The sequence below is a fragment of the Leopardus geoffroyi genome, chromosome B3, assembly GCF_018350155.1.
Source record: "Leopardus geoffroyi isolate Oge1 chromosome B3, O.geoffroyi_Oge1_pat1.0, whole genome shotgun sequence".
Taxonomy (NCBI): Eukaryota; Metazoa; Chordata; class Mammalia; order Carnivora; family Felidae; genus Leopardus; species Leopardus geoffroyi.
In genome coordinates, this window is record NC_059337.1 from 71,266,458 (window position 1) to 71,282,181 (window position 15,724).

The 15,724-nt window shown below is 36.8% G+C and overlaps 1 protein-coding gene across 1 annotated transcript; it reads left to right on the forward strand.

The window, feature by feature from the left end:
- The first annotated feature begins 6,829 nt into the window (after nucleotides 1–6,829).
- On the forward strand, nucleotides 6,830–7,780 carry LOC123582230 (olfactory receptor 11G2-like). The gene has a single exon (XM_045448481.1). The coding sequence runs from the start codon at nucleotides 6,845–6,847 to the stop codon at nucleotides 7,778–7,780; it is 936 nt and encodes a 311-aa protein (XP_045304437.1). The 5' UTR covers nucleotides 6,830–6,844.
- Nucleotides 7,781–15,724: the final 7,944 nt, after the last annotated feature.

Here is a 15,724-nt window from a genome sequence, read left to right on the forward strand (position 1 = left end):
ACCACTTTTCCAAAGAAGATACCCAGATGGCTAACAGACAAAAAGATGCTCAACATCACTCATCATTAGGGAAATACATATCAAAACAACAAGACAGCACTTCACACCTGTCAGAATGGCTAAAATTAACACAATAAACAATAGGTGTTGGCAAAGATGCAGAGAAAGGGGAACCCTCTTGCACTGCTGGTGGGGATGCAAACTGGTGTGGACATTCTGTAGAACAGTATGGAGGTTCCTCAAAAAAAAACTAAAAATAGAGCTACCCTATGATCCACTGACTGATGAATGGATAAAGAACTGTTATGTATATATGCAATGGAATATTATACAGCCATCAAAAATAATGAAATCTTGCCATTTGCAATGATACAGCTGGAGCTAGACTGTATTATGCTAAGTGAAATAAGTCAGAGAAAGACACTATCATAAGATTTCACTCATATGTGGAACTTAAGAAACAAAACAGATGAACATATGGGAGGGGGGGAAGAGAAGAAAGGAAAACAAACCACAAGAGACTCTTAACAATAGAGAACAAACTGAAGGCAGATGGAGGAAGGTGGGTAGGAGATGGGCTAGATGGGTGATGGGTATTAAAGACGGCACTTGTGATAAGCACTGCATGTTTTATGTAAGTGATGAATCACTGAATTCTCCTAAAACCAATATTTCACTGTATGTTAACTAAAATACTAAAAAGGCTTAAAAATCTGTTGAAGGACTTGCAATCAGAATATGTAAAGAACATTCAAAAGTCAACAATAAGAGTACAAATGACCCAGAGCACCTGGGTGGCTCAGTCAGTTAAGCAACTGACTTCAACTCAGGTCATGATCTCCCAGTTCATGGGTTCAAGCCCCACCTCCGGCTCTGCACTGACATTTCAGAGCCTGGAGCCTGTGTCAGCTTCTGTTTCTTCCTCTCTCTCTGCCCTTCCCCCACTTACGGTCTCTGTCTCTCAAAAATAAATAAACATTTAAAAAAAACTTTAAAAGGGGCTCCTGGGTGGCTCAGTTGGTTAAGTGTTGGATTTTGGCTCAGGTCATAGTCTCACAGTTTGTGGATTTGAGCCTCGCCTCAGGCTCAGTGCTGCAGCTCATAGCCTGGAACCTGCTTCAGATGCTATATCTCCCTCTCTCTCTCTCTGCCCTTTCCCCTGTTCAAGCTCTGTCTCTCTCTCTCCAAAAAAATAAACATTAAAAAAACAATTTTTAAAAAAAGAAAAAAAAATGACCCAATAAAAATATTGATAAAATATTTGAGCAGACATTGAACAGCACATATACAAATGACAAGCAAATGAAAATATATTGAAACATCACTAGTCATAAGGGAATTACAAGTTAAAAACACAATGAGTTACTACTGTGTACATACCAGAATGACTAAAATTAAAAAGACCAACCATGGGGTGCCTGGGTGGCTCAGTCAGTTAAGCGTCCGACTTCGGCTCAGGTCATGATCCCGCAGTCCGTGAGTTCGAGCCCCATATCGGGCTCTGTGCTGACAGCTCAGAGCCTGGAGCCTGTTTCAGATTCTGTGTCTCCCTCTCTCTCTGACCCTCCCCCATTCATGCTCTGTCTCTCTCTGTCTCAAAAATAAATAAACGTTAAAAAAAAAAAAAAAAAAGACTAACCATACCAGTGTTGGTGATGATATAAATGCACTGGAACTCTCATACACTGCTAGTGTGAATGTAAAATGGTACAGGAACTTTGGAAAACACGTTGGCAGCTTCTTAAAAAGTTAAGCATATATCTACCACTTGATAAAGCCATTTCACCCATAGCTATTTACCTAATAGGAAAAAGCATATGACATACAAAGTCTTATACACAAAGTTCCTAGCAGGTTTACTTCTAATAACATAAGTTTATTTCTAATAACTAGAAACAACCCACACCCATCAAAAGGTGAATGGATTAATAAATTCTTATACATCTTTACATACATATTACATATACATACATATTACATATTACTCAGCAATAAAAAGAATGATCTATTGACAGATGCAACAACATGGATGAATCTCAAAATAACTGTGCTGAGTAAAAGGAAGTAGACCAAAAAAACAAACAAAAAAAAAAAAGGAGCATGGTATTATTCCATTTATATAATGCTGTAGGAAATGCAAACATCTACAGTGAGAGAAATATCAGTGGCTACCTGGGGAGTGAGTTCAGAGTGGGGTAAGAGGCAGGAATTGAACAGGGGCACACTTAGAGAAGTTAGGGATAGACTTATTGGTTGATTAATTAATAAAACAACCAGTCGATTGATTTGTGAAAATGTCATTCTACTTGTGAGAGGTTTAAAACAGGGAAAAAATATTATTATAGGAAAAAAAAAAGTTAAGGTAGGTCCCAAGGGAAGTGAATAACAAGCAGAAAAATGTCTCTTGACACTGTTTTCCTTTTAGGAGCAGTAAATGGATCCTCAAGGATTTAAAAAAACAAAAACAAAAACAAAAACAAAAAAACAGGGACTACTTCCTGACAGGCTCTGCTTATAAACCCTCCACCCTTCCACAGACAAAATCAAGGATCCTTATCACAATCACTTCCACCTCTTTTCTCCTAATTACTGTCATCTCTCTAAGAAAATAAAACAGAAAATTTGAGAAGCTTCAGTTTGGAACTCCCTTTGCTGATCCAGGTAATAAGCTTCTGAGGTATGGAGAAGAGCAAAAGTCATAATCTCCTAGCTTTTACCTGCAGCTCTCTTCAAATTTGCTATAGCCATACACATACAACCAATATTTCTTAAGCTTTTACTGGTCAGGCAATGGTCAAGGTACTTCCACAGGCATTTATCTCATTCAATAATCTTTACAGCAGCCCTTTAAAGAGGGCATTTTTATGCCTACTTTAAGGTAACTGCATATTAATTTCCTATGACTAATAAAAAAAAGCTCTTGACTCTAAATCCAATATTTTTCTGTTATGCACACCGGCCTGCCGGCCTAATTGGGAAAATTATCCTTACTTTTAAGTATTTTCTAGAAACAGATTACCAATGTTACTGATGTGACAACCCCCTCACTGAAACTATACAAACCAGCTAAAGGAGGAAATCGAGTTGTCATGAGACATTTCTAACCTGGCTATGGAGAGAGGGCCAACACATGAACATACCAAGATCAGGAAATGTCTTCCTCCAACTGTGTATGGCATGACCTGGCTCACTCATTTGGTCTATCTCAACCTTTCCTAGGTTGACTAATTAAACAAGTAAACCAAAACAAGATGATTGTTGCTAATTAACTCAGTCGACTAACTCAGCATGGAGTCATAAACACAGTGATATTCACAGCCCCCTCTGCAGTGGGAATCAGTCTTTTTTTTTTCCCCGACAGCTCCAGCTAAGATTTGTGGCAGGTAAGCATCATAGTTTCTTCTGTACAAATGAGCTAAGTGATAAAAGATGAGTAGCAATACAGTCCTGTTAAATATATTAGATTGAGCATAAAATAATGATGGCCATTCTTATTTTCTAGAATCCCTCCTAGCTTTCTAGAACAGCTTTGTGAGACTTCCTGACACAGAACTGTTCTGAGAAGAAATGGTTTTACTCAAAAGTCTAACATGATTGATTTTTCCATTTTTAAGGAGTAATATGCTGCTGCTTGGAAAACTGAGGGTAGAGGAACAAAAGTAGAAGCAAGGACTTGTGTTAGGTTGCTGCTGCAGAAGTCCAAGGAAGAAAGGATGTCATTTGAAATTGGGAGAAAACAGTGAAGACAAAGAGAAGTGCATGATGTGAGTCATAGTTTAGAAACAGAAGCATCTTGCTGATGCATTGGATGTGAGGTGCAAAAGAAAGGAAGGGATGTAAAATTAGACTAAACCAGGAAAAGTAAGTCCTTAAACATTAAGCCATTCAAACTGCTGAAAATATTTTGAGGCGATGGACAATGTGATTATTGCAAAACATAACCTTTTAGAAACATCCTACAAAACACTTTGGTTAAAAATGCCCCAAACACAATTAGTAATGAATTATTTTGACCTACTGAAAATTTTATTGAGTTTAAAGTCCATAAGTGAATTTCACACGTTAAGTAAATTTTATTTTGAGTCACTTCTTCCATTCATTAGCAGTTAATGTATTGTCATGGATCCAACATTTGTTAACAGCCCCATTCGAAGAACAGGGCATTTGGAAAAATGTTTGCTTCAGAAAAGACCACATTGTGAATATGTTCATCCTGAATGAGAACAGTGTAAGGTAATGCAAATGTATGTTAGATATTTTGTGTCTGATTTAAGTTTGCCTTCAAAAAATGGAATATTTGGTATCTGAAACTTAATCTCAGTCCCTAGCCACATGTTCTTAAAATCAGAAAGGAAAGGGCATTTAGAAAGTGTAAGTTTATGGTACAAGAACCAGAACCTGTTCTTCCCACAGCTGAGGCTCTAAAAGCCTCACTGTAATATAAGTTAAGATATAAAATAGCAGGACCTTGGGAAATTTTATTGACCAGATGAGTCCCCCATGTCTTGAAAATCATATGAAATCCAGACCTAGATCTGTCTCTGAAAGGGAAGCTTTGGTACACAAATTATAAATTCTAAATTATTACTCAGTTTGCTGGTCCCCTATCACAAATCTTCTTAAATCAACACAAAAATACACTACCATCAATAGACCACTGTCAGATTCCTTGGATAACTATGTGACTCTCAAAAATAATTTGATTGTTTAATTGATACTATAATCCAGATAATGGAAATAGATATTTTTCATGTTCCTTAGGCATGCCCTATTTACAGAGGCTATAATAACTAAGACCCAGGATTGAGGACAGGATTATTTAACAAAGGTTTTGTTGTTGTTGTTATTGTTGTTGTTTTAACTCAGAAAAGCATAAAGCCATTATGCAAATGTATAACCTTCTAAACTCATTCTGCCTTGAGGCACTCCCAAGCAGTGACTAGAAGGAAGCTCTCTCTTCTTTTCAAGTTTCCTGCTCCGTGTACCTTAACTTTGGATCAATAGTATCAGGTTCCACAGTTCATAGAGCTGGAATAGAAACCAGTGGATTTTGTAGTCATATTCCCAGCCCAGACAATCAAAGACCTATTTCCACAAAGCCAAATTAATGTTCATCCTATCCCTCAACTGTACCTACCCTAGATGGCTGGAGAACTATATTAACAGAAGTGAGCTAAAGCTATTTGCTACAATTTGAATCTTTTATTCCTGAAATTGGTAGATTGCATTGCCAAATAGAATCAGTGAGTTCATTAACTACCTTAAAACAGAAAAGTGATTCCATTAGTCCTAAGGGTCTGCTGCTCCAAGGCCACACAATTTGAATTAGCTTTGTCCACAAATAGCTCTGTGGGTGTGATCTCTCTCTGGAAACCGAAAAAAAGTGTGTTATTCAATCATTTTTATGAATATTCATTAAGAGCTGTCTAAGTGCAAAGCATTATGCTAATTCCCAGTCACTTCTGGTAAACTAACTTACACAAACTGATTTTGAGCCTATGAAAAAGTTCTATTTGAAACTTTCTGCTCAGTAAGATGCTTCTGAGTGAGCCACTTCAAAGAATTCTCTCTTGGAAGAGGCATACAGGAAAAGTGGGAGGTACAGTAAAGAAATGTCTTATTTAAAAGACTGATCATAAGACTCAATGTTCATGTAAGATGGTAACAGACTTCCCAGAAGTGGCTGTGAATTACATCATGCATTACAATGTTCTCCTAAACCAAGTTTGAGGATAGTTTTTTTTTTTCTTTTTTTCTTTTTCTTTTTTCTTTTCTATTTTTTTTATTTTTATTTATTTTTTTTTTCTTAATCACTTCTGGACTATTCTCTCCTGAAAGCAGAGCTGTTCTGATGTAACCACCTACTCTGGAAAAAATTACTGCCAAGAGGAGAACTACCCAGTCTAATATCACCAGAAGAAAACAAAAAAGAGAAAGCAGTTAAAATGCACTCTATACATCATTCCCCAGGCTCTGGTAAATATAGACCTTAGTATTAGAAAATGGTATTGACAATCAGAGCTCTCATGTACTGTCAATGTAAGCAGAAAATAGTCCAATAATGATGGAACACTGTTGAGTTTAATCTAATAAAATTGAAGATGCACATATTCTATTATCCAGCGTATAGAAATGCATGCATATGCAAACCAAGAAAAATGAACTTTATATTCATAGTAGCATTATTCCTGATAGCTAATAATTAATCTATGTTACGGTTTATTCATGGAATGTAATAGTATAGAGAAGGAAAAATGGAAAAACTACAGATACATGCAACAACATGAATTTCACAAACTTACTGTTGAACAAAAGAAGCCATCCAAATGTATACCTTCCTTTATGTAAAGTAGAAAAACAAGAAAAACCAAATATTTTTGTTTAGGAATGCATACTTTTTTATTAAAATAAAAACAAAGAAGCGATTACCTTAAGGAAAAGAGAATGTTACAATTGGAGGAATAGAGAGGCAGAGGATAGTGATTGTGATGGAGCATGAGAGAGGATTCTAGGATGCAAGTGATAGTCTATTTCTTGACCTTGGTAGCAGTTACTATGGAGGTTTATGTATAATGACTTATTAAGCTATAAGTTTATGTATTAAGCATGTTTCCATATATTTCACAATAAAGAAACATTTCTGTCTATCCACTGATATTCACTGGCTGCTTGTGTTTTTCAGTCCAATGACTAAGCCAGAACAATATTTCGGGATTAGACAAAAATACTAACTACTGACATATAAATGTTTATTGCATTCCACAGAGTGGTTTCAATACATATGTGGGTCCCCATATACACAGACATTCAATAATTTGATGGTCTTTTCACAGCTCCCAGATACATGAATATCTCCAACACCCCCAACACCTCCAGCACCATCACTGGCTTCATCCTCCTGGGCTTCCCTTGCTCCAGGGAGGAGCAGATCCTCCTCTTTGTGCTCTTCTCTGTTGTCTACCTCCTGACCCTCATGGGCAACGGGTCCATCATCTGTGCTGTGCACTGGGATCAGAGACTCCACACCCCCATGTACATCTTGCTCGCCAACTTCTCCTTCCTAGAGATCTGGTATGTCACCTCCACTGTCCCCAACATGTTAGCCAACTTCCTCTCTGACACCAAGGTCATTTCCTTCTCTGGGTGCTTTCTCCAGTTCTACTTTTTCTTCTCCTTGGGTTCTACAGAATGCTTTTTCTTGGCTATTATGGCATTTGATCGGTACCTTGCCATCTGCTGGCCTCTACACTATCCAACCATTATGACTGGACGTCTCTGCACCAATCTTGTGATCAGCTGCTGGGTATTTGGTTTCCTCTGGTTCTTGATTCCCATCATCATCATCTCGCAAATGTCCTTCTGTGGATCCAGGATTATTGACCACTTCCTGTGTGATCCTGGTCCCCTGTTGGCCCTCACCTGTACTAGAGCCCCTGCAATAGAGTTAACTAGCTCCACCTTAAGTTCTCTGCTCTTATTTATTCCCTTTTTCTTTATCGTGGTGTCCTATGCTCTTGTTCTGAGAGCTGTGTTGAGGGTCCCTTCAGCAGCTGGACGAAGAAAAGCTTTCTCCACCTGTGGGTCCCATCTGGCAGTGGTTTCACTGTTCTATGGCTCAGTGATGGTCATGTATGTGAGCCCAACATCTGAGCGTGAAGCTGGGATGCAGAAGATGGTGACTTTGTTTTATTCTGTAGTTACTCCACTCATCAACCCTATAATATATAGTCTGAGGAACAAAGATATGAAACATGCTATGAAAACATTGTTGAGAACATAAAAGTAAGAGCCTTGGTTTAAAACATTTGGGGGCAGAATCTGTTTTTAATTTCTTAGCGAAAAAGAAGACTACCTGACATCACTCAGAAAATTGTTTATATTGTTTTTGAACTTTATACACCATACAGCTTCTTTCCTAGAATTTATGGGGCTATAAGGGATCTCAAAGATGAACTCATCTCCTTAATTTTAGAAATGACAGAGTCATAGATTGAAAAAACTTAGTAGAATTTGTTGCAGAAATAGAATTAAAAATATCTCCTGCCAAGACAGAAAACCTATCCACAAAAGTAGAAGAGAAAGAAACAGTTTTATTATTGAATAAGCATTAAAACAAGAGAATATGTGAATCACAGGCAATCTGATAAGAGATGGCAAAGACATAAAGAAATCTCATTCCTTTATGTAGCCAAGCAAATACAAACCATTTACATACGTGTTCTCAAGATAAATAGGAACTAGTTCTCAAAAAGATTTGACAGAACACTTTGTCATACATAATTCATCATAGATTCACCTGATAATTGGATGGCCATCTTTGTTTGCTAATTGGCTTCATACGAAGGAAAAATACACACATCTTTATTACCTGACATAGTTTTGCAACTTAGCAGATAGGCCACCAAAGCTAGGCTTCTAAGCTACCATGGAAAATGGGAGATAGGGGCAGTATCCACATTGATTATTATATTTCAGGAGACTTCTTAGGTACCTGACAAAGACACTTCTGAGTCATAAAGTTGGCAAGAGGCTCACTTAGATTTAATTTTTACATACATTTCAAAGACAGAAAAAAATTTAATTACAAGTTTTCTAAAGTAAAAGCTCAAAAAAAAAAAGGTGAAGGAGAGGGAAAGTGTCTTCACTAGTTTTCAACAAGGATAATTCAGCCTCCAATTTATTTTTTTAATTTTATTTATTTTTTTAATTTGCATGCCACTTAGTTAGCATATAGTGTAATGATTTCAAGAATATATTCCAGTGATTTATTCCCTATGTATAACACCCAATGTTCATCCCAACAAGTGTCTTACTTAATGCCCTTTACCCATTTAGCCCATCCCCCCCACCCACAACCTCTCCAGCAACCCTGTTTGTTCTCTATATTTAAGAGTCTCTTATGTTTTGTCCCTCTTCTTGTTTTTATATTCTTTTTGCTTCCCTTCCCTTATGTTCCCTTCCCTTCCCTGTTTTGTATCTTAAATTCCACATATGAGTAAAGCATATGATATTTGTCTTTCTCTAATTTCACTTAGCATAATACCCTCTAGATCTATCCACAGAGTTGCATATGGCAAGATTTCATTCGTTTTGATGGCCAAGTAATATTCTATTGTATATATACCACATCTTCTTTATCCATCCATCTGTCAATGGACATTTGGGCTCTTTCTATACTTTGGCTATTGTTGATAGCACTGCTATAAACATTGGGGTGTATGTGCTCCTTCGAAACAGCACATCTGTATCCCTTGGATAAATACCTAGTAGTGCAATTGCTAGGTCATGGAGTAGTTCTATTTTTAATTTTTTCAGGAACCTCCATACTGTTTTCCAGAGTGGCTGCATAAATTTACATTTCTACCAGCAGTGCAAAAGAGATTCTCTTTCTCCACATCCTCGCCAACATCTGTCATTGCCTGAGTTGTTCATTTTAGTCATTCTGACAGGTGTGAGGTGCTATCTTATTGTGGTTTTAATTTGTGTTTCCCTGATGATGAGTGATATTGAGCATTTTTTCATGTATCCGTTGGCCATCTGGATGTCTTCTTTGAAGAAAAGTCTATTCATGTCTTTTGCCCAATTCTTCACTGGATTATTCATTTTTTGGGTGTTGAGTTTGATAAGTTCTCTATAGATTTTGTATTCTAACCTTTATGATATGTCATTTGCAAATATCTTCTCCCATTCTGTCAGTTGCCTTTTAGTTTTGCTGATTGTTTCCTTCGCTGTGCAGAAGCTTTTTTTTCTTGAAGAGGTCCCAACAGTTCAGTTTTGCTTTTGTTGCCCTTGCCTCTGGAGATGTGTTGAGTAAGAAGTTGCTGTGGCCAGGGTCAAAGAGGTTTTTGCCTGCTTTCTCTGATGGCTTCCTGTCTTACATTTAGGTCTTTTATTCATTTTGAGTTTATTTTTGTGTCTAGTGTAAAAAAGTGGTCCAGGTTCATTTTACTGCACGTCGCTGTCCAGTTTTCCCAGAACCATTTGCTGAAGAGACTGTCTTTATTCCATTGGATATTCTTCCCTGCTTTGTCAAAGATTAGTTGGCCATACATTTGGGGATTCGTGTCTGGGTTCTCTAATCTGTTCCATTGATCTGAGTGTCTGTTTTTGTGCCAATACCATAATGTCTTGATGATTACAGCTTTGTAATACAGCTTGAAGTCCAGGACTGTGATGTCTCCAGCTTCGGTTTTCTTTTTCCGGATTGCTTTGGCTATTTAGGGTCTTTTCTGGTTCCATACAAATTTTAGGTTTCTTCTAGCTCTGTGAATAATGCTGGTGTTATTTTGATAGGGATGGCATTGAATATGTAGACTGCTTTGGGTAGTATCAACATTTTAACAATATTTGTTCTTCTAATCCATGAGCATAAAATATTTTTCTATTTTTTGTTTCATTTTCAATTTCTTTCATAAGCTCTCTATAGTTTTCAGTGAAAAAATTTTTCACCTCTGTTTAGGTTTATTCTGAGGTATTTTATGGTTTTTGATGCAATTGTAAATGAGATTGATTCCTTGCTTTCACTTTCTGTTATTTCATTATTGGTGTATAGGAATGCAGCTGATTTCTGTGCATTGATTTTATATCCTGCAACTTTGCTGAATTCATGGATCAGTTCTAGCAATTTTTTTGGTGAATATTTTGGGTTTTCCATATAGATTATCAGATCATCTGTGAAGAGAGAAACTTTGACTTCCCCGTTGCTAATTTGGATACTTTTATTCCTTTGTGTTGTCTGATTGTTGAGGCTAGGATTTCCAATACTATGTTGAATAACAGTCAGCCCCTAAATATTTATTTGTGTTTGACCTTACAAATTACACAAGAATACAATCCTAGGCCAAAACCTAAAGTTTTCTATTACCCGTTTAACAACAACAAATTGTCCTTACTCTTCCAGTTCAGCTTATATTTCTGCCTTTCAGAATATCTGTCATAGTAACATGAATTACAGACAAGAGGTTAATATCTTAATATATATAAATATCTTCTAGCCTCGGCACAATAGAAAAGGTGCCAAATGTATTAAAAAAAGAATACAGCAAATATTTTCAAATATCTAAAAAGACATTCTATTTTATTCAGAATTAGAGAAATACAAAAGTTGATGAAGATCAAACACGATGTTGGGAAAAGCAGCAATCTATTCCTTTGCTAGTAGAGCAAAATTGGTACAATTCTTATGGAGGACATTTTGACAAAAATTATCAAAATTTAAAAAGCATTCATTTTGACTCAGAAATTCTGTTCCTAGATATTAACCTGAATAGTATATCCACATATAAAAAAATGGTATATCTACAAGAATACTGACTACTGTTTCCAATAGAAAAATATTGGAACGATCTAAATTCCTATTAGTTAAGGACATTGAATTACTATACATCCACAGAATGAAATATACTATATAACTGTTAAAAATTAAGATCTGTACACATCTTTTGATCTAAAGCTACCCTGAAAGTATATCATTAAATGAAAAACAAAATGAAAAAGATCGCTGTCTTGGGCTATCTCTCACGTGAAGAAAAATTATATGAGTATGTATATATTTATGTTCAGAAATACATTATGTGCTTCTTGAAGAAGAAAGAAGAAACTAAGAGGTCGTTTTTGAGAAAGTTAATTGGGTGTTTGGGGGTAGGGAAAGAAGGAGATATTTTCACTGTATATGCCTATGTATTTTTAAAATTTCTTTCTATTCGCATATACTAGATTTAAACATAGATTAAAACATTTAACATTAATGTTAACACTGAAAAATAAATCTTACAACTATTCCAGTATAAAATTAGAACCAGGGAAACTTTTTTTTAATAATTCTTTGATTCTTTGGGAAATTAGGAAGAGGACTGATTATTGATAGAAAATGAAAAAGAAGAAAACTGACAACCTCTTGATGTCATCTCACTAAAAATTCCTTGGTTCTATTGGAGCAGAGTAGGAAAATTCTTCCTCTTTTGAGGACCCATGAGACTAAATAAACTATGAAAAATTGAAAGTGGCTATATTTTTATTATTGTTGTACTATTTTCCTCCATAATCATTTATTCATTAAAACAATTAAATATATGTGATATGCTAGACACTGAGCTAGAAATGACTAATATACAGAAGTAAGATATATTTCCTTTTCTTGCAGGGCTCATAAACAAGCGGCAAATGGACAAGGTGTGATATAAACAAAGGAATTATAAATTGGTATGAGAGCAAGTGAAAAAAGAGTACAGATAAAGGCCAGGAATATTAAGAAGTGAGAAAGCATGGCAAGTTATTAAAAAAAATGCACTTAACCATTCACAGATCACAATCTATTTACAAGTATGCCACAATACACAGAAAAGAAGTATTTCTAGAATACAGGTCCACAGGGCACTTACTACCCATTGTGATTTATAATTGGCCACACCTATTGATACATTAATGAGTAATGAGCATCTTTAATCAAAATAAATATGAATAGTTCTTCCTATTAAAAGATATAACTTAATTCATAATTCAACAATTAAGATAGATACAAATAGATATAAAAAGAAACATAGGACAATGAAGAAATATATCATTTGGGTATTGAAATACAAAAATCAATCTTTAAAGGACATCAAAGTATAAATATTATACTTATATTTAAAATATTACATTCAGAACTAATTCTTTGAGCCAGAAACATGTAAGCTGGAATGTACTTTGTGTATTTCACGTACTTTTATTAATTTGGCTTTCTTTTTAATTCCAAGGGATACCCTGATACTTATTGGTATTCAGGAAAGATTTCCTTAATGCAGTGATTCTTCTCACCCACAGAGAAAAAAAAAATACCTTGCTCTTTGCTCAATATATAAATGCTCATTGTAGTAATTATCAAACAATAAAACATAAAAATATTTTTAAAGTTATCTAAACTCCCACCACTCTGAGCTAACCACCATTAATACTTTAGTGACCAATCTTTCATGTATTCTTGTATACACAAATCACACACTCTTTCACATATGTCAAGTTTACATGAATGAGTTTTTTTTTTCTGGTGGACTCCTTTATTTTCTCCTTCCTACTCTCTACCACCACCACTTAATTCTTAATCTACTTTTCACTCTACCCCCACCCATCTCTGCTACACAAACAATATCAACAATCTAGTACATGTGCTTCATACTGTTCTCTCTGCTCCTAATCATATAAAAATATTTATAACTACATGTCAGGGCTTTTTTCATTCTTTATCTTACAAAAATTAAGTTATATTTTATTGACTTCTGTATACAGTGCCTTTACATTTGGCCTTATAATATGCAACTCCAAAGTAAGGTTGCCAAATATTTTCATTTTGTATAGTAGGCCAGAGATGTACAATTAATATAATTAGGTTCCTTCAACAGGATCTTTTAATAGGAAGAACTATTCATGAGCTAATATTCATTCCATAAAAGATATGACTGAGGGGGCACCTGGGTGGCTCAGTCAGTAGAGTGTCCAACTTCGGCTCAGGCCATGATCTCACTGTTTGTGGGCTGGAGCCCTGTGGTGGGCTCTGTGTTGACAGCTCAGAGCCTGGAGCCTGCTTCAGATTCTGTGTCTCCCTCTCTCTGCCCCTTCCCTGCTCACACTCTCTCTCTCCCTCAAAAATAAATGTAAAAAAAATTAATAAAAAAATATGACTGAGGGGCGCCTGGGTGGCGCAGTCGGTTAGGCGTCCGACTTCAGCCAGGTCACGATCTCGCGGTCTGTGAGTTCGAGCCCCGCGTCGGGCTCTGGGCTGATGGCTCAGAGCCCGGAGCCTGTTTCCGATTCTGTGTCTCCCTCTCTCTCTGCCCCTCCCCCGTTCATGCTCTGTCTCTCTCTGTCCCAAAAATAAATAAACGTTGAAAAAAAAAATTAAAAAAAAAAATATGACTGAGAACAAATTTCATGTCCTTATTGAGTAGGCTATCATTGAGGAAGTTTATAATCAGAGTCTTTATAAAAGATACCATTATTATAGAGAGTATTAGGGGATATGATTAGTCATCTCCATTTCTAGTAAATAGCTGGATATGAGATTCATATACATCACCATGGAGAACAGAGACATCACCACCAACAAAGACACACATTTCAAGATACACATTTCCGCTGCTGAAAGCATCTGAAGCATAGTTCTTAGAACCAACATATTTGGTCCAAAGATATACAAAACAGTGAGAATGATGGTGAGTTTATAGTACATGTTCTATTCTATGATATGGGGTAGGTACAGGACACATAGCACACATAGTACATGTTCTATGATGTGCCATAGGTATGGGATATGGCACCCAGTGGGCCCATATGTAGCAGATGTTGTAATGTGCTGTCCAGATCTTTCCTTCAAGACTGAGGCACTCAATTTCTCCAACTGACATAAGTCTAGTGTGCTGAGGACTAGCTTCCTTATCAGAAATTTCCTCAAAGCAAAGGGTAATCCCTATCAGCCCTACCTAGGGTCAGTTCACATCCAATGATTGGTCAGGGCTGGTGTACAAAGGCCTGATACTATTGCCTCAATCCACAACCAATCTGCACAGCCATCCCAGCTACAGGGTTCCACATGGCAACAGCTAAAACTTTTGTTTCAACTTTATTACAGTTCAACTTCTCCTTCTACCCTACACTACTTTCTTCAATCCTGTACAGCTGTTGTTCCCAAGAGAACTCCACAACAAACTTTCTGCATGAAATCTTAGCATCTATGTCCATGGAACCCAACCTACACCACCATACCACTTAGAAATCTAATAGGGACTGAATGAGAAAATCAGTGAGTCAAGAGAGTCACATCACCCTACTACAGATCCTGTCATAGGATAGAATGGTCCAGTGAGTGACAGCAGGCATGGTCTGACCATTTTCCATGACAGAGTAGAAGAATCATGCATTTGTGCTTAGAAAAAAGAAGTAGAACCAAGTGAAGCAACCAGGACATTAAATGGTGCTGGCTTTAGAAAGAAAATTGTCCAACATGTTGGAGATTGCACAAATAACTTAAATCATGATAGCTGCCACTTACAGGGAAAATGGTGGAGTAAAAAGGACCCTAAACTCACCTCATTTCATCAATATAACAGCCCCATCAGTGTAAATAACCCAGAAAATTACCCAGAGACTGGCAAAACAGACTCTCCACAGTTACATGTAGAGAAGAGGCCACACTGAAGAAGATAAGAAGGGAAGAGACATTATGGGGAGCTAAACAGACCATAGGAGTGGCTGTGGGAGGGGTGCTTCATGCACAGAGAGAGGAAAGAAACAGACCTTCACACCAGGCACCCGAGGCAGAGGGAACCTGCATGGGGAAGGTGAATCCCCATAACATTTGGCTTTGAAAACTAGAGGGGCATAATTTCATGAGTTCTTACAATCATTAGGGCTTAACGTCAGGAACTTTCAAAATCAGTGGGCTCAACTCTGGGAGAGTCAAAAGGGCAAAAGGAAACTGAGTCCCCACCCTTAAACAGACAGCACAACTAATAGCCCTGGGAAGATACTGCATAGAAGCAGCAGTTTGAAAAACACAAGAGGTATACAGGAGGGAGATTTATTTCCTAATTGCAGAGCACGTGCTGGAGCAGCAGGGATCCTTGGAAGACTCCTCCAAGAATAAAAGAGCTGGCAGGCAACCATTCCCCTTCCCTGCCCCCCAGCCTAGACACACAGAAACAACATAGCACCAACACTCACTACCTAACTTGCTAACAGTACACCTTGC